This window comes from Pogona vitticeps, chromosome 10 (genome assembly GCF_051106095.1).
Source record: "Pogona vitticeps strain Pit_001003342236 chromosome 10, PviZW2.1, whole genome shotgun sequence".
Classification (NCBI taxonomy): domain Eukaryota; kingdom Metazoa; phylum Chordata; class Lepidosauria; order Squamata; family Agamidae; genus Pogona; species Pogona vitticeps.
The window spans coordinates 15,038,268-15,059,487 of record NC_135792.1 but is presented as its reverse complement, the minus strand read 5'-3'; the positions used below and the strand labels follow the sequence as shown (position 1 = coordinate 15,059,487).

Genomic DNA, 21,220 nt, shown 5'->3' with positions numbered 1-21,220 from the left:
ACAGGTAGGTAACCTCTCTTTCTTCTTTGTGGCCTCTGTGAATGCACACAAGTGGGTGACTGACAAGCTCACTTACCGAATAGTGGGACATCACAGTAGCAGAGATGTCAGAATCGCCCTGCCAAATGTAGCATCACTCTTCGCTCTGACATCAAGGCAATAATGCTTCATAAAGGTTGACAGATTGGACCAGGTTGCTGCTTGTCAAATGTTTGGTAAATCTGTTCCACAATGAAGAGCAGCTGATCTTGACATTGCTCTAGTGGAATGTGCCTTTATTCGTTCAGGAATTGTTTTGCCTGAAATTTTGTATGCAAGCGATATAGCTTGAATTATCCATCGGGATATAGTCTGGGGTGATGCTGGAGCACCCTTATGGGGGCCATGAAAACATACAAATAGTCTTGGAGACTTTCTGAAACTTTTTGTCCTGTTGGTGTAGTAGGCTAAAGCCCTTTAGCATGTGGAGCGTGCGCTCAATAGATGTAGAAGGAGATGGGAACAAGGTTGGTAAGATCAAAGGTTGGTTCATGTGAAAGTCTGAAACAACTATGGGAAGAAATGAAACATCAAAATACATCGTGACTTTGTCAGGATGAAACTGTAAGTATGGAGGGTCTGATCTGAGAGCTGTCAATGCACTAGCTCATTTGGCAGATGTTATTGCTATTAAGAAAGCTGCCTTAAGGGAGAAAATTTTTTCATCACATGTAGCCATTGGTTCAAAAGGTGCTTTAATGAGGGAGTTCAAAACTAATTGCAGTGACCAATGAGGTACAATTTATTGTTTTGGGGGTCTGATATTTTGAAGACCCTTAAGAAATCTCTTTAGTGTTGGGTGAGAGAAGAGTTTTGCTGACGGAGATTGTTGTGGTTGGTATGCTACGATCGCTGAGATACAGTGGTGCCTCGCTTAATGACATTAATTCGCTCCAGCGAAATTGCTGTAGAGTGAAAACGTCATAAAGCGAAAATAAAAAAGCCCATTGAAATGCATTAAAACCCGGTTAATGCGTTCCAATGGGCTAAAAACTCACCGTCCAGCAAAGATCCTCCATACAGCAGCCGTTTTCGGTGCCTGTATAGTGAGGAATCCATCCCTAAGCACAGCAGGGAGCCATTTTGAGCACCCAGCGGCCATTTTGAAAACCCAACGATCAGCTGTTTTGATCATCATAATGCGAAGAATCAGTTCCCGAAGCAGGGAACCGATCTTCGCAAAGCGAAAAACCCCCATTCAAAACATCATTTTGCGATTGCAATTGCAATCGCAAAGACATCGTCGTGAAGCAGATTTGTCATAATGCGGGGTAATCGTTAAGCGGGGCATGACTGTATAGACTTTAATCATGGAGCATGAGAGTCCGAGGTCGAAAAGGTGAAGAATGAAGGTATGTATCTGTAATGGGCAGACATAACATCACATGTCCATCACAGCTGGGCAGTGAGTCACCAGCCAATGGTGTGACGGAGGGTGGAACTTAAGGGGAGGAGCTAGTATAAAAAGAGGGTGAAGTGTGTGTGTGGAGAGATTGGAGATGAGAGTCTGAGCTGAGAGTTGAAAGTGATTGTTCGTTATAGTGAGTGAGAGAGTCTGTCAGTGAGAAATAGTCTGTGTGAGCCAGTGATTTAAGAACAATGATTGACTAATTGATTCGTTACCAGTGATTTACTATTTTTATTTCCTGTAATCAATAAACCAGTTTTTGTTTTCAAAGTTACATTTGTCCTTTTATGATTTTTTAAGGATAGGTTGGTGGCAGCAGAGTTTTAAAGTAAAGTAGCAACCACTCTTTGAGTTTGAGGGTGGCTGTTACAGTATCATTTTAAGTGAAACTGGTTTTACTACTACTACTATTATTATTATTATTATTATTATTATTATTATTATTATTATTATTATTATTATTATTATTATTATTATTATTATTATTATTATTATTATTATTATTATTATTATTATTATTATTATTATTATTATTAATTTATTTATTTATTTATTTATTTATTTATTTATTTATTTATTTATTTATTTATTTATTTATTTATTTATTTATTTATTTAATTTATATGCCGCCCACACTACCCAAAGGTCTCTGGGCGGCTTACAGCATTTAAATTAGATTCTCTGAATTAGCAAACTTTGTGAAAGATTTCCATTTGTTGTTATAGAGTCTCAATCTATAATATCTAGGATATGTTGGAAGGTGAGAATAATCTCCACGCTGTCAGTTTCAGAGAGTGGATGTCAGGATGGAGTATCGACCCGCTGCTCTGGGACAGGAGGTTCGGTATGGACGGAAGATAGAATATGCCCATTGCCATCAACCTGAAGTGGGTGAACCACAGCTATCGTGGCCCCCATGAAGCAATGACTATGGCGTTTGCTTGATATTGTCTTATTTGAATGACAGATTTTTGGATTAACAGTATCGGGGGAAACATGTACAGAAATTCCCCTGTCCAGTCTATCATGAAGGCATTTCCCATAGATCTGGGATCAATGCCGGCTCTGGAGCAGTACTGTATCTGAGACATTTGGTATTTTGCTTTGTAGCAAAAAGGTCTATGGATGGGTGTTCCCATCGATGGCAAATAGATTGGAATATTTGATTGTCAATGTCCATTCCTGTGTCCAAGTGGGTAGTCGGCTTAGATAATCCGCTATGTAATTTTTGCTCTGTCAATATATGAATAGCTACTGGGAACATGTGGTGGAGATAATACCATTCCCATAGATCCTCTGTGAGGTTCAGAAGGGAGGGTGAATGTGTGCCTCCCTGTTTGTTTACATGGTACATAGCCGTGGTGTTGTCCGTAGCTAGTTGAATGGCTTGTCCTTCAACGCATGGTAAGAAAGCCCGGAATCGTGGAAAAAAGGAACTGAGGGGAAGATTGGAGGGTGGAGCTTGCGCTCTAAGAGGGGCTGTCTCATTGTCAAATCTTTTTGAAGCTCTAGAAACGTCCAAAAAGTCCTGCATAGGCTTAGAAGAAACCCTCTTGTGTGCATCCACAGAGGCCACGAAGAAGAAATTTGGTTATGTGGTGTTTTAAAAATCGCTAAAACATGAATGCTACCAATTGGGAATTGAAGTCCATAGGATTTTTCATATTCCATCCTAACAGCATATGATATGAATCTCATACAACGTCAGGGCACATAATACTACACATTCTCTAGACTTACTGGCTTTGCAGATGGCTGAAATCCTGTAAGTTGAATTCTCTGCTTTCTTGACCATGATAAATATTATCAACATCCTGTAATACACAATAATATATTATTGGGTGGGGACAAACCCTAATTTTTGGGACGCAGCCAAAATAAAAAATAATTTCCTGGTGCCTTAGGATGATGACTATTTTGGCATGTTAGGAGCAAATTATTTTTCTCTCCAGTGCATCTTACTGGGTATTCCCTGAGGTAGACAGAAAAAGAGTGAAAACACACAACAGTTTTTTTTGGTACATTGGTCATATACATTGTGAAACATCAAATTCTCAGTACAAATTGTAATACAATATACCCTAACAAAAACCAGCTAGAGAATACGCTGCCAGCTCTGTATTCAACAAATATTCTTACTTTAGTTTCTTATGGATTCTGTTGGTTTGTCTTACCCATTGAATCTCCTCCTGTATAGGGAGGCTGGTGTAATCGCAGAGAGCAGCATATGTCTCTGAAAATCCACCTGTAAACATGAGATGCAGTTAACAGAAAAAAACTTTCAAGACTGAACATCAATCTATATAGCTCAGAAAAAAAGACAGATTACTGTAGTTAATAGCACTAAATGAGACAACCAACAAAATCACATTCATTGAAAGGGTTTAATGCAATAACTTCTTCAGGTATAGTTCAGAAAAATTATAAATGAATGTCGTAAGCATTGCCATAACATCTGCTAGAATTGCCATGAATTCAGATTCTATGTGGATCATTTAAGATTTGTTTTCGTTTAGTCATTTAGTCGTGTCCGACTCTTCGTGACCCCATGGACCAGAGCATGCCAGGCCCTCCTATCTTTCACTGCCTCCTGTAGTTCTGTCAATTTCATGTTGGTTGCTTCAATGACACTGTCCAGCCATCTCATCCTCTGTCATCCCCTTTGTGACAAACCCAGACCTACTGGGATCTGCCACACGTTAACTAAGCTGCCACCAACCATTCCCTATAAGAAGTCACACAGACCAGGGATGGATTTTTAACAAATAAAAGAATAAGGTTTATTTAAAACACCACACAGGGAAAATAAAATAATCAGGTGAATAAGATATAGTAACGTGGCTTAGTCTCATTCATACATGCATACAGTTTGGTTCACACAGAACCCTTAACTTGAAGCACAGACCCTGAACCTATCAGTTCTGGCTAACCAACAGACACCTGAACCTATCAGGTTGGTACTCTGACACACAGTAGTACCCTGTCTGACACACAGACTCCCACACCAGCTTCTTCTTCCCAGCTGCTGCTTCTTCACATCCCAGCGTCTCCCTCCACCACACAGGCTTCACATTTATATACAGTACAGCCCCTCCTCCTGATGTCCCGCCTTCCACTCCCCATAGGATGGAACTTTCCCTCCAAACCCATGACAGACAGGTAACATCAGTGCTGTATGTAACACCTCCCCTCTTTATAAGTTGTTTTGTAGGGGGAAAGCTAAGGTGCTTTTTCCCAAAAAACAACCTGGATAAAACACACAACAACAGTTATACATACCATATCATACTTACTTATACTTACATTCTAAGTTAACCATAGCAATTAGGCATTTAAACATTTACCATATACATTACATCAATTTACCTTTATTCATACAAACCAAGTTCAAAAAACAGGTACATTTAACTTTTTGTCATCAATATATATACATAGTCCATGTTTCTTTCGCCGTCTTCATTCTTCAGGTCTTCTTGACAAGGCGTCAGCAACACAGTTCACTGACCCTCTGACCACCTTCACTTCAAAGTCATAGTCCTGCAGATTTAAAGCCCACCTCATAAGTTTACTATTGTGGGTTTTCATTGTCTTTAACCATTGCAGTGGTGAATGGTCAGTGCACAGAACAAAATGTCTTCCCCAGATGTAAGGCTTGGCCTTCTGGATCGCGTAGACTATGGCCAAACACTCCTTCTCCACGGTTGCCAAATGTCTCTCACCTTTTTGAAGTTTCCTACTCAGGTAGGACACTGGATGCTGGTCACCATTCTCATCCTCCTGGCACAGAACTGCTCCTACCCCGCTGTTAGACGCATCGGTGTAGATGATGAACTCCCGGTCGAAGTCTGGAGCCCGCAGCACTGGATAGTTGATGAGCGCCTGCTTCAACCTCTGGAACGCCTCCTCACAGTCGCTGGTCCACGGGATGCTGTCATCAGTCTTCTTCCTCGTCAGATCGGTCAGTGGAGCCGCAATCTCGCTAAACCTCGGGATGAACTTTCTGTAGTAGCCCACCAACCCAAGAAATGATTTGACCTTTTTCTTGGTGTTGGGTCTAGGCCAATCACGAACTGCTTCTATTTTGGCCTCTAGGGGTTTTATCACTCCTCCCCCTACCATGTGACCCAAATATTTTCTTTCTGGGCTACCCAGCTGCAGTTTGTTTTCTTTGCAGGGCCTGGGCCAAAGCACTTCCTCCCCTGGGTCAAAGTGCCTCTCCCTGGCTTCCTGGTCATCCCAAACTTTCTTTCTGACCTTTTGAGCTTGCAGGGTCTCTGCTGCTAGCTCTAGGTTTCTCTTTAGGTCTTTCCTTAAAGAGTCTATGTATGTCACAACGTTTTGTGGGTCATCCTGGGTGATCTGCTCCCAATTTTGTTTGATCAAATCAAGGGGCCCTTTCACCCTTCTCCCAAATAAAAGTTCAAATGGACTGAACCCGGTACTGGCTTGTGGCACTGATCGATAAGCAAACAAAAGGGATTGCAGCTTCTGGTCCCAATTGTTTGGATTCTCTGCCAAGTAAGCCCTAATCATGCGCATTAGAGTCCCATTGAACTTCTCAGTTAACCCATTACTTTCAGGATGATAAGCAGTGGTTTCCTTGTGCTTAATTCCACAGATTTGCCATAACCGTTTCATGAGCTTTGATGTGAACGATGCGCCCAAATCTGTGATTATTTCTGAGGCAAATCCCATCCTGGACATATACCCCACCAAGGCATCTGCCACTGTGTTAGTTTCAATGTTAGTCAAGGGTATGGCTTCAGGGTACCTCGTGGCATGGTCCACAATGGTGAGAATGAACCTGTTCCCCCTCTTTGTGGCCTTGGGCAAAGGTCCCACAATATCCACCCCTATGCATTTGAACGGAGTGTCAATCACAGGCAAAGGGCACAACTTTGCTTTGGTCCTGTCGCGGCTATTCCCCTGCCTTTGACACACATCACATTGTTTACAGAACTCCCTGATCTGCTTCCCTATGTCAGGCCAGTAAAAATTCTGTGTGATTCTCTGCTGTGTTTTGTTCACCCCTAAGTGTGCAGCAAACATGTCAGAGTGCCCCCTTTGTAAGATCATGGGGTGATACTTTTCAGGTACCACCAGCTGACTTCTGATCCCATCTCCCCCTTTTGAGATATTCCTCAGGGTCTCTCTATACAAAATCCCCTTTTTCTCCAGAAATCTCACTGGGGTTTCAGGTGTTAGCTGGGCGTCAGTCACCTGTTCAAAACACTTTTGGAGAGTGGCGTCTGCCTTTTGCTCCTGTCCAAATCTGCTGTCTGTGGTTAAGGTTTCCACCACAGCTTCTGAACTTCCCCCACCTGCTTCCGTCTCTGGCTCATCATTACCCCCCTGAACTGTCCCCGTGGTGGCTTGTGAACGTGTAATCACTAGCACCCTTTTCACATGTTCAGCCAGGTCATTTCCCACGAGCACGGCTGCTGGCAGAGTCGATGAAATCGCTAGCCGCCAAACTCCCCTCCAGCCTTGAAAGTTGACAGGTACCTCCGCGACTGGCAGAGAGATCACCTGCCCCTCAATCCCTGCCACCTTCATGCTCTCATTTGGGATTACATACTCCCTGGGAATAATATCTGGATGGCACAGGGTCACCTGGGAACAAGTGTCCCGCAGCCCCCGATACTGACGGTCAAGTATTCCTACGTCCACCCCTGCTGTCTCAAACAACTGAGAATCTGTTCTCACCAGCAGGCAGCGCCTGACCTCTACAAGAGGACCATTTTCCTCAGCCTGATCAGCAGATGTAGCTGTTCCAGATTGAGTAGCCATGGCAACAGGCTCCCTCAGTGACAATGAGCCTTGCTCTTTCTGGACACAGAACACAGCTTTTGGCTTGGTCCCACTAGAATCCTGAGGCACCATTCCTTTTAGCTGCCTTAATTTCTCACACTCTGAGATTAGATGGCCCTTTCCCTGACAGAAATAACATTTTCTGGTGTATTTTGATTCTCTCTCATCTTGTTTTGGTTTTCCCTCCAAAATCTGAGGTCTTGGTTTCATGTCTGAGGGCTTCCCTTCACCATGGGCCCCTCCCCCTTGCTGGCTTTTCCCTGGTCCCTGAGAGTACTTGCTGTAGGTTTCTTTGGGTTTACCTACAGATTTCCCCTCACCCAAGGGCTTTCTTATTTGCGAAATAAAATCTGCGATCTCGGCGGCTTCTACCACAGATTTTGGTTTCCTTTCCCTCACCTGGAATTTCAATTCCCCATGCAGGACTGAATAGAACTGTTCCAGCGCTATCAAATCTTTAAGCTGTTGAAAGGTCTCTGTCCCCTCCTGAGATAGCCATTTCTCAAGCAGCCTCACCAATTGGGCCCCCACTTGGGTAAAAGTCTGCTCTGGCTTTTTGGTGATTGACCTAAATCTTTGTCTCAACTGTTCCGCATTTATCCCATGTCTTGCAAACACCAGTTTTTTAAACTCTGCAAAATCTTTCATCAGTTCCTCAGGCATCTCGGCATAGACCTCAGCCAGGCTACCACTGATTAAAGATCGCATGATGGTCATCTTCTCAGTTTCCCTCACTGAGAAGTCCACAAACGCTCTTTCCACTAGGGAAAAGAACACCTCAGGACAATCTCCCTTGTGGTACACAGGGAATTTCTTCAGGTCAGCCTTAGACAATTGGCCTCCCTCAGAATCCCTATTGTTATTATTGTTCTGGTTCATCAGTTCCAGTTTTCTTAATTCAAACGCCATCCTTTCTTTTTCCAGAGCAATTTTCTCTCTCTCCATTCTTTCTTCTCTCTCCATTCTCTCTCTCTCTCTCTCTAATTCAAACGCCATTTTCTCTCTCTCTAATCTTTCCTCCATTTCCCTCACCCTCAGTTCATGCTGTTGGGCTAGGAGTATTTTTCTGAGTTCTGGGTTCTGCTCTCCTGTGCTGTCACCCTGCACTGAGCCAAATTCATCCTCAGAACCTTGGTCAACCTGGGGGTCTTTCACTTCACCCATTTCTGCCACTTGGCTTCGAGTCAAGGGCATAATCCCCCCTCAGAACAAGCTGCTTTAAAAAGTCAAGCCTCAAAATAAAGCGACCACTTTTTTTTTCTCTCTCTCTCTTTTGCCTCAGAACCAGCTTTCTATAGATTACTGCTGTTCTTCAGCACTACTGTAACTTGCAACAGTTGCGAGCCAGAGTCTACCCCCCTCTGCTAGGCCTCTCAGCAGGCAAGCTAGCTCACTTCTATTTCACAGTTTTGCCTCAGCTTTTTTCCCGCCAAAAACAGGCTGCCTTAGAGCACCCTAATCTAGTCTCCCCAGTTGGCACGTTCTTCCACTAGCGCACCTCCCCCTGAGGTACACCTAGAAGATTACCTACGCGCCTCAGATTGTCCCTGACTAGACCCCCCTTGCTCTGGGCACACTTGCCAAGGCTTTGCTGTACCACTGGACAACTGGACCAGTCGTATCCCACACGCTGGACACCAATCAATGTGACAAACCCAGACCTACTGGGATCTGCCACACGTTAACTAAGCTGCCACCAACCATTCCCTATAAGAAGTCACACAGACCAGGGATGGATTTTTAACAAATAAAAGAATAAGGTTTATTTAAAACACCACACAGGGAAAATAAAATAATCAGGTGAATAAGATATAGTAACGTGGCTTAGTCTCATTCATACATGCATACAGTTTGGTTCACACAGAACCCTTAACTTGAAGCACAGACCCTGAACCTATCAGTTCTGGCTAACCAACAGACACCTGAACCTATCAGGTTGGTACTCTGACACACAGTAGTACCCTGTCTGACACACAGACTCCCACACCAGCTTCTTCTTCCCAGCTGCTGCTTCTTCACATCCCAGCGTCTCCCTCCACCACACAGGCTTCACATTTATATACAGTACAGCCCCTCCTCCTGATGTCCCGCCTTCCACTCCCCATAGGATGGAACTTTCCCTCCAAACCCATGACAGACAGGTAACATCAGTGCTGTATGTAACACCCTTCTCCTCTTGCCGTCATACTTTCCTAACATGCAAGGAGTCTTCTCTTCTCATGAAATGACCAAAGTACAGGAGCCTCAGCTTCAGGATCTGTCCTTCCAGTGAGCACTCAGGGTTGATTTCCTTTAGAATTAATAGGTTTGTTCTCCTTGCAGTCCAGGGGACTCTCAAGAGCCTCCTCCAGCACTACAATTCAAAAGCATCAATTCTTCAGCAGTCAGCTTTCTTTATGATCCAGCTCTCCCTTCCATACGTCACGACAGGAAAAACCATAGCTTTGACTATTCGTACTTTTGTTGGCAAGGTGATGTCTCTGCTTTTTAAGATGCTGTCAAGGTTTGTCATCGCTTTCCTCCCAAGAAGCAGGTGTCTTTTAATTTTGTGGCTGCTGTCTCCATCTGCAGTGATCATGGAGCCCAAGAAAGTAAAATCTGTCATTGCCTCCATATCTTCCATATCTTCATTTAAGATTGGCTAATCTTAAATGATCCAACTAGACTCTTCCATGCCAACAGTGTTATCTACATAAATTGCCTTTAACTTAGGTTAAAGGCATTTGTAAACTCTCATAGTTTACAAATGGTATCAAGGTCATTTCTACATATTGGTCTGATAAGCCAATATGTAGGGGCCTTGGCCATATTGGTCTTTTATCTTTACATCTGATGGCAGCTGCAAACTCCAGTCCATAAAACTCAAAACCAGGTCATGTTTCAAGCACTACTCTATTTCCAAAGGGTCTGGCCCTAGTCATAAATAAAATAAAATAAAATAAATCAAGACTCTTGAGTTGTCACCAGATCTGTTGGGCTCAATCCCAGGTATTCCTCATAATCAAAAATAAAGTCTTGGATATTAATGGGTAAACGCTGCATGGTACTGCACTAAAGATTTGCTCTCCGCTATACTTCCAGCTCCACTTCTAAGTCAAAGCAGAAGTCCCCTTCTAAGTGGGCCAAAAGTGGGTCAAAGCATGGCTAACAACAAGGCCAGTGGAAGTGATGGCATTCCAGTTGAACTACTTTTTAAAAAAGAGAATGCTGTTAAGGTGCTACACTAAATATGCCAGCAGGTTTGGAAAACTCAGCAGTGGCCAGAGGATTGGAAAAGATCAGTCTACATCCCAATCCCAAAGAAGAGCAGTGCCAAAGAATGCTCCAACTCATTTCACACGCTAGCAAGGTTATGCTCAAAATCCTCCAAGGTAGGCTTCAGCAGTATGTGGAGCGAGAATTCCCAGAAGTACAAGCTGGATTTCGAAGGGGCAGAGGAACCAGAGACCAAATTGCTAACATGCACTGGATTATGGAGAAAGCCAGAGAGTTCCAGAAAAACATCTACTTCTGCTTCATTGACTATGCAAAAGGCTTTGACTGTGTGGACCACAGCAAACTATGGCGAGTTCTTGAAGAAATGGGAGTGCCTGTCCACCTTATCTATCTCCTGAGAAATCTATATGTGAGACAGGAAGCAACAGTTAGAACTGGATATGGAACAACTGATTGGTTCAAAATTGGGAAAGGAGTCGGACAAGGCTGTATATTATCTCCCTGCTTATTTCCCTTACATGAAGAATACATCATGCAAAAGGCCGGACTGGAGGAATCCCAAACTGGAATTAAGATTGGCGGAAGAAATATCAACAACCTCAGGTATGCAGATGATACCACCCTGATGGCAGAAAGTGAGGAGGAATTTAAGAACCTCTTAATGAGGAAGAGGAGAGCGCAAAAAATGGTCTGAAACTCAACATCAAAAAGACTAAGATCATGGCCACTGGTTCCATCACCTCCTGGAAAATAGAAGGGGAAGATATGGAGGCAGATGTGGAGATTTTACTTTCTTGGGCTCCATGATCACTGCAGATGGTGACAGCAGCCACAAAATTAAAAGACGCCTGCTTCTTGAGAGGAAAGTGATGACAAACATAGACAGCATCTTAAAAAGCAGACATCACCTTGCTGACAAAGGTCCACATTGTCAAAGCTATGGTTTTTCCAGTAGCGATGTATGGAAGTGAGAGCTGGACCATAAAGAAGGCTGGTCGCTGAAACTGAATTTGAAATTCAAATGCTTTTGAATTGTGGTGCTGAAGAAGACTCTTGAGAGTCCCCTAGACTGCAAGGAGATCAAACCTATCTGTTGTGAAGGAAATCAACCCTGAGTGCTCACTGGAAGGACAGATCCTGAAGCTGAGGCTCCAGTACTTTGGCCATCTCATGAGAAGAGAAGACTTCCTGGAAAAGACTCTGATGTTGGGAAAGTGTGAAGGCAATTGGAGAAGGGGACAATAGAGGATGAGATGGTTGGACAGTGTCATTGAAGCTACCAGAATGAATTTGACCCAGGCAGTGAAAGACAGGAGGGCCTGGTGTGCTCTGGTCCATGGGATCATGAAGAGTTGGACATGACTTAACGACTGAACAACAACAACATACCTCCAGTTTCCCCCCTCCCATGTCAGGAGACCAAATTATCTTTATAGTTTAGATCATCCCCAAGACTGCTCGATTTTCACCCTTGCAAGATGCAATGTTGTACTAACTTGGTTCAGGGCAGATTTAGGGGATTACCCACAGAGCAGAGAATGTGCCTGTGTGGCTAGGGAGCGTTTGAATCATTGCAGCACATGTTGTTGTACTGTATGTGGTATCAGGATATCCGCCTGCAATATGTGAGCCCCTTCCTTTACTCTCACTTTGGCTGGGGCAACCCGGATAAAATCCGGCACCTGCTGAGTGGCACTAATAAGGAACTTACCCAGACAACAGCCAGATATATCCATTCCATCATGCACAGGCATTGCATTATGCTGTCACATGCCATTGACCCCTAATGATATCATCTGGGTATCCCATGGCATATATGCTTTTTAACTTTTTACCATATCTTACTCTCTTGTACTGTATGTCAAAAAAGGTTCTGAAACTGAAACTGAAACTACATACAGTGGGGTCTTGACTTGAGAACTTAATCCGTATTGGAAGGTGGTTCTCAAGTCAAAATGTTCTCAGGTCAAATCTGCATTTCCCATAGGAATGCATTGAAAACCATTTGATCCGTATCTGCTCTTTTCCGTCCATAGAAACTAATGGGAAGCTGCTATTCTGCCTTCGACCACTAGAAGGGGATATTTTGTTTCTTTTTTTCTTAGGTCAAGAAAGGTTCAGGGAAGGCAGGGAAAATACAGTCCAGGCAGTACAGTACCAGGCGGTCTGAAGACTGCCTCCCAATCCACTCTCTAAACGCTGGGAGGAGTGAGGAAGCAGACAGGCACCCTTTTCACTGGCCAACAGTTAACTGAAAGTTCAAATTTTGCACTTTCCCTGCCTCCCACGTGGTTTTTTTCAGTTCTTAACTCAAATTTAAGTATGTAAGTCAAGTCAATATTTTCCTATGAGAGTGGTTCTTAAGTCAAAATGTTCTTAACTCAAGCTGTTCTTAAGTCAAGACCCCACTGTATTGGTAGGAAAAATCAGCTATGAAGGGACTATTAAGAACTGCAGATTAGGCTGCCTAGATTTGCAGGACTGAGATATGGAAATGTTAGACATGGAAGAAATATGAAATTTTACAGCTAGTTAATTTTTCTCCAAATGCAGTTTGGATCAATAATTATCCATCTTTATTAAATTTGCATATGTATTACCGCATGGGCCTTGCTTTTCCTTCAGTAGCTCCTCCAAGGAATCCGTTGCTCTTTGAATTTTCGCAAGCAAGCTAAGAGAGGCATGCTGGAGTAGATTTCTTTCACATAAAAAAAAAATTGAATTAAAAAAATCCGATCAGCATCACTTTTGTGTTTTTATCTTTACAATATGGCCTCTTCCTCTTTAACATAGAGATAACATTAACATAAAAATTATCTAATTTAGTCTTTAGTCTAATCAGATTTGTAGTCATTTTGGTTAATTACGAAGAAAGTTCCAGTTGTGGTTACTGTGGCATACCAAACAAAACACTGCAGTTTAGTCCAAAAGTGTACAAGGTTTATATCTAGTTTAAAAGATTGATATCTGGATTATTAAACTTCCTTACCCAGGGAAAGAATCTGGGAAGAGCCTTTTAAGTGACGTGACCACGTGGATTACCATATGCTCCAATTCATCCAATGATGAGAACTCAAATTGAAAAGAAGACTCATCTGTTTCTATGACAATCTGAAGAAAAGAAGGAGGGAGATATATGGTATCTGGTATCCCTTCCTAGCCTGAGATAATAAAACAGAAACCACAATGCTGCCCATGAGTAGGTTAATTATTCCCCCAGAATACAGCGAGGGACTGTAGTGCTTTAATATTGATGATAAAGCTCTATGTGCCTTGTGAAGTATACAAGTTTAATATACACATTTAGGCCTTATTTTATTATGCAATTTAGACAGGAGACAGAGAAGGAAAGAGAGTTTATGCAGAAAAAGAAATAAAAAAGTAATATTAAAAACGGGGGAGGGAAAGTAAAAAAAATTGTGTTTGATGAAAAGTGCAGCAAAATTATTATAAAACTGATTACACAGTTTCCTTCCAAGTTTAAGAAAAAGTTAAGAATTATCACCTGGTTTGCTTTTCCCACTTTGATCAAATGCACTGCTAGGAAGCTGAAGCTCTCCTGTACCTGCAAATGGAAACCTGCAGAAATTAATTGGCTTTCCATGATTTAGCATCGTTATCAGGTAAAAGGTAAAGGTTCCCCGTGACAATTTTTGTCCAGTTGTGTTCGACTCTAGGGGGCGGTGCTCATCCCCGTTTCCAAGCCATAGAGCCAGTGTTTGTCCAAAGACAATCTTCTGTGGTCACATGGCCAGTGCGACTTAGACATGGAACGCTGTTACCTTCCCACCGAAGTGGTCCCTATTTATCTACTTGCATTTGCATGCTTTCGAACCACTAGGTTGGCGGGAGCTGGGACAAGCGATGGGAACTCACTCCGTTGTGTGGATTCGATCTTATGACTGCTTGGTCTTCTGACCCTGCAGCACAGAGGTTTCTGCGGTTTAGCCCACAGCGCCACAGATTACACCACCCTTGGAAATATTTCAGGCATTATGCAAGACAGAATATGAAATATGAGAATCCCCACACTCTTTCAGGAGTGCCCCACGTTCTTATGATACTTGAAAAAAGCCCACGGACAGAACTTACCTTGAATGGGAGCTTTTTTGGAACCACCAATGCTCTCCAAGGCATCAATATCTGCACAAAGGGACAAAATCTTTAGCTGAGGCCGTCATATGTACGACATGATTCCCAAATAATATATGATTCCTAAATTTGGGAATAATATAGAATATTCACCTTATATCAGGCAACCCCCCCCCAAAAAACCAACAAAGACTTGTGACTCATTTTAGTGGTTTTGTAGACACATCCACTTCATATGGAAACAAAATAGCTTAAAATGCCACTTTTGTTATTTTGTTTTGTTTGGACTTCGAAAGATGCTTGCCCACACAGCTACTTCTTCCAATATCCACCTAATTTTGTTGTTCCTCTTCCCTTTCCTCCTGTTCTGCTCATCATATGAACATTTGATAAGACAGTCATGTCACTGTATATTAATATTACTCTTCCTCACAAAGAAAAAGAAGCTATAGGTTTACCCTTCATTTAGATTCCCTTGCTAAGTTTGGCAAGTTTTCCGTTTCACCATTCGATCCACTGAAACCACAAATTGGCAGTAAAGCACAGGTCAGGGGTTTTTAGCAACAGTTTATTGTGTGCCCCTTTTTCCTCACCAATTTCATATGTGAAGTAGATCCTCATAGCCTTGTTACCATAACATAGTGGGGTGAAAAATCATGCATACTGCATGAGTACCTTGGAGGGTCTTAAACCTACACAGACAGAATTCTAGCTCCTGTCCTCTTAAGGATGCTGGCCATAGGGACTGGCAAAACGTTAGGAAGAAAAACTTCCAGAACACAGCCAAATTTGAATTTGGGGGGAGGGGGAATGGATTGTTCCTTTCAAAAGACACATGTAAAACTATGTTGGCTACAGAGAACATTTAACAATGTTTAGACATTTCAAAAGTAGTATTTAAATTGCTACCGTATTTTCCCTGAAAATAAGACAGGGTCTTATATTATTTTTTGCTCCAAAAAACACAGTAGGGCTTATTTTCAGGGGATGTTTTATTTTTTTCATGTACAACAATCTACATTTATTCAAATACAGTCATGTCGTCATCTTCTGGTTGCTGCACAATGGTTTCACTTAGCTAGGGCTTACTTTTGGGGTAGGATTTATAGTACCAGGATCCTGAAAAAATCACACTAGGGCTTATTTTCAGGTTAGGCCTTATTTTGGGGGAAACAGGGTAATTAAAATATTGGTGTGCTCCTGCAGTGCAGTGATAGCTGTGCTAGCTCTATGCTAATTTTTTTATCTCTTGTTTTGACCTTTTGAAATGCTGGTAGCAGCGCAATTAAAAAGGCATGCCATGCCATAGTAGGTTTCAGTAAATGATCTGAGCATGCCTCCTGACAGAAGGAAATGGCAGTGAAAAAGGACACAGGGAAAGCTCTGAGTGTTACTGTGTACTTGAAAAGGAAATCAAAATTAGGACAAGCGGTGGTTCTAGCTGCTGTATATGTGCCAAGCACTCGGAAGTCCAGGAACCACATTGTCTCAAAAGAGACAACATTGAAAATGTATAGAAAATTTGTAGAAACAAGCAAAATGTTATTTCAAGCTGTAGAAATAAAGATGAATCAATCCCAGAACGCACAGCAACATTTGTTCCTGTGATCTTGGAAACAAGGTAGTTGGTATGCAAAGAATTTGTGAAACATCAGATGTTCATACAGATCGAGTGCTGGATCTCAGCTATCATTACATACCAGGATAATATCTTCAGTTTTAGATTTGGCCTGGAAGTAAGCATTCAGCAAGATGAATTCCTCTGTTACAAGCAAGTTCGTTATGGTATCTGAAAACGCAGTAACACAGCATGAGTGGGTGGTCTGTGATAGTAGACTGGCAGCAGCTATTCATTTTGAAAAGCCCTTCAGGAATATTTAAACAAATTTGTGGTGAGCAGTCATTTGCAGAAAGAGGCAGGCAAAATGGTAGATCATGTGAGCAAAGTGAACAGTTACTCTCACAAAACGTTTGAATAAAACTGGGGAAAGCAACAAAGTTTTGTCATGGTGGGTGGCAAATTATGAGAATTCCATTAGATGCTATATACTATATAATATTTTAATGAATAAAACCACAGAATGAACAAGAAAATTAACTATTGAACTTTAGGGTCTGTGAATTAAAACATTTGCCAATCAGTAGTAGCACAATTGTTGCGGTTCTGACAATTATTAGCCTTTTCCCCAACCTCAGGTGCTATTAATGTTTTTAATAAGCATAAAATACGAAGACATAACCAGCTGTTCAATTTTTTTTAATGGTGTTTTTTGTTTTTGTTTGAACAAACAGGTCTGCCAATTTTGTCTGTACATTCTGTCATGTTACATTCTCCATTAACAAGAGATTCTAGACCTTTTATATTTAAAATATGCTGAAAATTATACTTTCCTGATAACTTTGCCTAATTTTTTCTGTTTCAAAGGGAACTGGTCCACTGGAACAATTTTCATTAAACTACTACATGTGGTGAGGTTTCACAACAGTAAGCACGCTCCTTGTCTAGCTCAGGAATTTCAAACTCTTTCTTAGTCCTTTTGAGCTTTCTGTGGAATTCTGAGTTAAACCAGTTAGTTTAAATAGAAATAAATGTAACACGTCACAAATACCATTAATTTTTTGGTTCTGAGCAGTGACCTTAATTTGCCTCCTAACTTAATTTTGCTAGTCCTGATGACCCCAGGAGAAATGGCTGTAAGACATCTATCCCATTAATTAAACTGAAATTATTGGACATTTCAAGTTCTTTCGATTGCCCTCCCCCCCCTACAGATGGCCTTCTATATCAAGCCCAATTGTCAGTAACAGTTCAGACAATTGCAAGCCAGCAATGTTTCCATTAGAAGAATCAACTATCAGAAACAATATTCAGAACTGAGATGGCTGGAGTGGTCCCCCCGCTTCTGCCAAATGACACAAAGTCTTTTGCTTACCATATAGCTCTGCTGGAATATTTTTGAGACAATCATCCATCTTCTGCATCCTACGCAGGCAGAAGCAGCTTGGGGCCCTCTGCAACCCACAGGCACAATGAAGCTGTTTCCACACATGTATTTGCTCAGGCAGCACGCAAGCGTTTCCTACCTCATCACCTCTTCCTGTCTCCCACCCACCTCAAAGGGAAAGACAGCTACCAAGAAAAAAGCAACAAGTAAAAGCAAAAATGCAGATGACTAGCTCATGCAGAATTTTTTTTTTTTGTAGATGAGGTCCATATAAAGTGCAAACAACATATCATTAAACTGGTTCAGCTGATAAAAAGAGTCTGGGCAGAGAAAGTAGGCATGCTTTTGTCTTGTTCATATCAAAGGACATCAGTGCATCTGATGAAAAGCCCTCACATTTTGACTGGTTTTACTATAGCTGGCTAATAGTACAGTGGAACCTCTACTTACGAATGTCCCTACCTACGAATGATCCAACTAATGAACAGCTCCGGCCGCAAAATTTTGCTTCTACTTGCAGCCGGAGCTTCAAGATATGAATGAAAAAGGCAGGGGGAAAAGGCAGGAAATTCAAACTGTTGGTGGCAAAGAGGCTGCTTCTTTGTAGCTCTTTCGTCCCAACGGTTAGGAAAAGGGAGGCCCAGCCTCCCAGGTTTCCAGCACAGCCACCACAGACTTTCCTGGGGTTCGCCGCAAGCACCGCCTTTCTCCCCCACTGCGCGGCTTCTCCGCCGCAATGGGAGGCTTTCCCGGGGCTTGCCCCAATTGCCGCCTTTCTCCGCCGCCATCTGCTCACCACCTTTCTCTGCCGCCATCCACTGCCGGGCCAGGGCAGCGGATGGTGGCGGAGAAAGGCGGTGATTGGGGCAAGCCCCGGGAAAGCCTCCCATGGAGGCAGAGAAGCTGCGCAGCAGGGGAGAAAGCTGGCGGCGACGGCAGAGAAGCCCTGGTCTGGCAGCAGTGGCTGGAGCCCGGGAGACCTCCTGGCAGTGGCGGTCGAGGCGGTGGAGGTAAGGTGCTCCTTCTAAAAAACTGTTTTGGGTGGCTTTTGCAGGGTGGGATTGGGTTGGTGGGGTTATGTTTCTTTTTTGTTTTGGTTTTTTTTGGTAGCCCCAGGGGCTTGCAGTGTTTTATTTTTTATATTTATTTTTGGTATTTTTTTCTTCAGCCAGAACAGATTAATCGGTTTTCAATGCATTCCTATGGGAAATTGTGCTTCTATTTATGAACGTTTCAATTTACGGCCACCGTTCCGGAACAGTGGCCATAAATTGAAATGTCCGTAAGTAGAGGTACCACTGTAGTAGTAAAGAGTATTAGTACTGGACCAACAAAATCACACTACCTTGAAAATTGAAGCTATGAAGACAAATCAATGGAGCATAGTTTTATTAATGGTACCTGTCACAACAAACTGATTCACTTCATATCTGGCAAAAGTGCTCCAGCTAAGTTAGCAATCTTCTCATTTGTTTTTTATTTTGTTTTGGTTTTCAGTTTCCAGAATCCCACAGCTAGTTTGGCAAAGAATAATTTTTCCAAGCTGTTTTTTGCAGATGATTGTGGATCACACGTTATGAAGTCCATTTGACCATGCATTCCTGAACACTAGCAATTAAAAAATAGTATATGTAAAAAGAGTTACTTTTCAGGACACAATGCAGTTAAATGTGGAAGTTATAAGGTAATAACTGGGACCAGAGTTGTTGGGTGTAACAGGTACAATTTTCTGGTTCATTTCAAATTTACATTTTAAGAGGAATTTTGGCAAGAATTCTTTTTTGAAATGTTGCTGTTCTCTTACCAAGCCTGAGTTGTTTTCTTTTATTTATTTTTTATCAACTAAGAATAAGGCGGGAAATACAAAGAGTAAAAGGAAGTAGGGGGAAAGGAAAAGGGTTGGGGGGTAGGAAAACACAAAGTATACAATATCCAATCTATTCATGTTACGATAACAAATCAACTTTCCGCTTTTTTACAATTTGATTACCCTCCAGCTTTCAACTTACAGTTAGAGTGCGTCATTGTTGTTTAGTCGTGTCTGACTCTTCGCAAGCCAGGCCCTCCTATCTTCCACTGCCTCCTGTAGTTCTGTCAATTTCATGTTGGTTGCTTCGCAGACACTGTCCAGCCATCTCATCCTCTGTCGTCCCCTTCTCCTCTTGCTGTCATACTTTCCTAACATCAAGGTCTTTTCCAAGGAGTCTTCTCTTCTCATGAGATGGCCAAAGTACTGGAGCCTCAGCTTCAGGACCTGTCCTTCCAGTGAGCACTCAGGGTTGATTTCCTTCAGAACAGATAGGTTTGATCTCCTTGCAGTCTAGGGGACTCTCAAGAGTCTTCTTCAGCACCACAATTCAAAAACATTTGAATTTCAAATTCAGTTTCAGCGACCAGCCTTCTTTATGGTCCAGCTCTCACTTCCATACATCGCTACTGGAAAAACCATAGCTTTGACAATGTGGACCTTTGTCAGCAAGGTGATGTCTGCTTTTTAAGATGCTTTCTATGTTTGTCATCACTTTCCTCTCAAGAAGCAGGTGTCTTTTAATTTTGTGGCTGCTGTCACCATCTGCAGTGATCATGGAGCCCAAGAAAGTAAAATCTCCATATCTGCCTCCATATCTTCTCCTTCTATTTTCCAGGTGATGGAACCAGTGGCCATGATCTTAGTTGTTTTTTTTTTATGTTGAGTTTCAGGCCGTTTTTTGCACTCTCCTCTTTCACCCTCATTGCAAGGTTCTTTAATTCCTCCTCACTTTCTGCCATTAGAGTGGTATCATCTGCGTATAGATCTCTCAGGAGATAGACAAGGTGGTCAGGCACTCCCATTTCTTTAAGGACTTGCCATAGTTTGCTGTGGTCCACTGTAGTCAATGAAGCAGAAGTAGATATTTTTCTGGAACTTTCTGGCTTTTTCCATAATCCAGCGCATGTTAGCAATTTGGTCTCTAGTTCCTCTGCCCCTTCGGAATCCAGCTTGTACTTCTGGGAGTTCTCGCTCCATATACTGCTGAAGCCTACCTTGTAGGATTTTGAGCATAACCTTACTAGCGTGTGAAATGAGTGCAATTGTACAGTAGTTGGAGCATTCTTTGGCACTGCTCTTCTTTGGGATTGGGATGTAGACTGATCTTTTCCAATCCTCTGGCCACTGCTGAGTTTCCCAAACCTGCTGGCATATTTAGTGTAGCACATTAACAGCATCATCTTTTAAGATTTTAAATAGTTCAACTGGAATGTCATCACCTCCACTGGCCTTGTTGTTAGCCAGGCTTTCTAAGGCCCTCTTGACTTCACTCTTCAGGATGTCTGGCTCAAGGTCAGCAACTATATTGTCTGGGTTGTCCGGGATATCCAAATCTTTCTGATAAAATTCCTCTGTGTATTCTTGCCACCTCTTCTTGATGTCTTCTGCTTCTGTTAGGTCCCTCCCATTTTTGTCCTTTATCATGTTCATCTTTGCACATCTTAGTTTAAATCTATGTTACTCCAACACTATCTGGAGACTGAACCCATTTGTATAATAAATCCCATTGTTCAGTTTCCTTTTGAATTGGACACTCTTTCAACGTGTCTGAAAGAATATCCATTTTTGCCGCTTCCCATATCTTCTCAATAAGTTCCTCTTGTTTTGGTATCTCTGCTTTCTTCCAATTTTTAGCATAAAGCTTTCGGACTGTGGTAGCTATATAGATCACTGGGTAAC

General features: G+C 42.3%; 1 protein-coding gene across 8 annotated transcripts in view; it reads right to left on the bottom strand.

The window, feature by feature from the left end:
* CARMIL2 (capping protein regulator and myosin 1 linker 2) overlaps nt 1-21,220 on the bottom strand; it is a 161,360-nt gene that overhangs the window by 58,665 nt on the left and 81,475 nt on the right. For 3 of the 8 annotated variants that reach the window (XM_020811446.3, XM_020811447.3, XM_020811448.3), the window contains exons 1-8: nt 17,500-17,664; nt 16,267-16,355; nt 14,567-14,617; nt 13,980-14,039; nt 13,464-13,585; nt 13,075-13,172; nt 3,622-3,692; nt 3,188-3,261 (exon numbers count right to left, since the gene is read on the bottom strand). In XM_020811446.3, the coding sequence (XP_020667105.3) occupies nt 3,188-3,261; nt 3,622-3,692; nt 13,075-13,172; nt 13,464-13,585; nt 13,980-14,039; nt 14,567-14,617; nt 16,267-16,355; nt 17,500-17,548 (614 nt within the window). In that variant the 5' untranslated portion in view covers nt 17,549-17,664. Of the gene's footprint in view, nt 1-3,187; nt 3,262-3,621; nt 3,693-13,074; nt 13,173-13,463; nt 13,586-13,979; nt 14,054-14,566; nt 14,618-16,266; nt 16,356-17,499; nt 17,667-21,220 lie in introns of those variants that run through there. The other 5 variants (XM_020811449.3, XM_078380360.1, XM_078380361.1 and 2 more) reach the window with 5 other exon arrangements.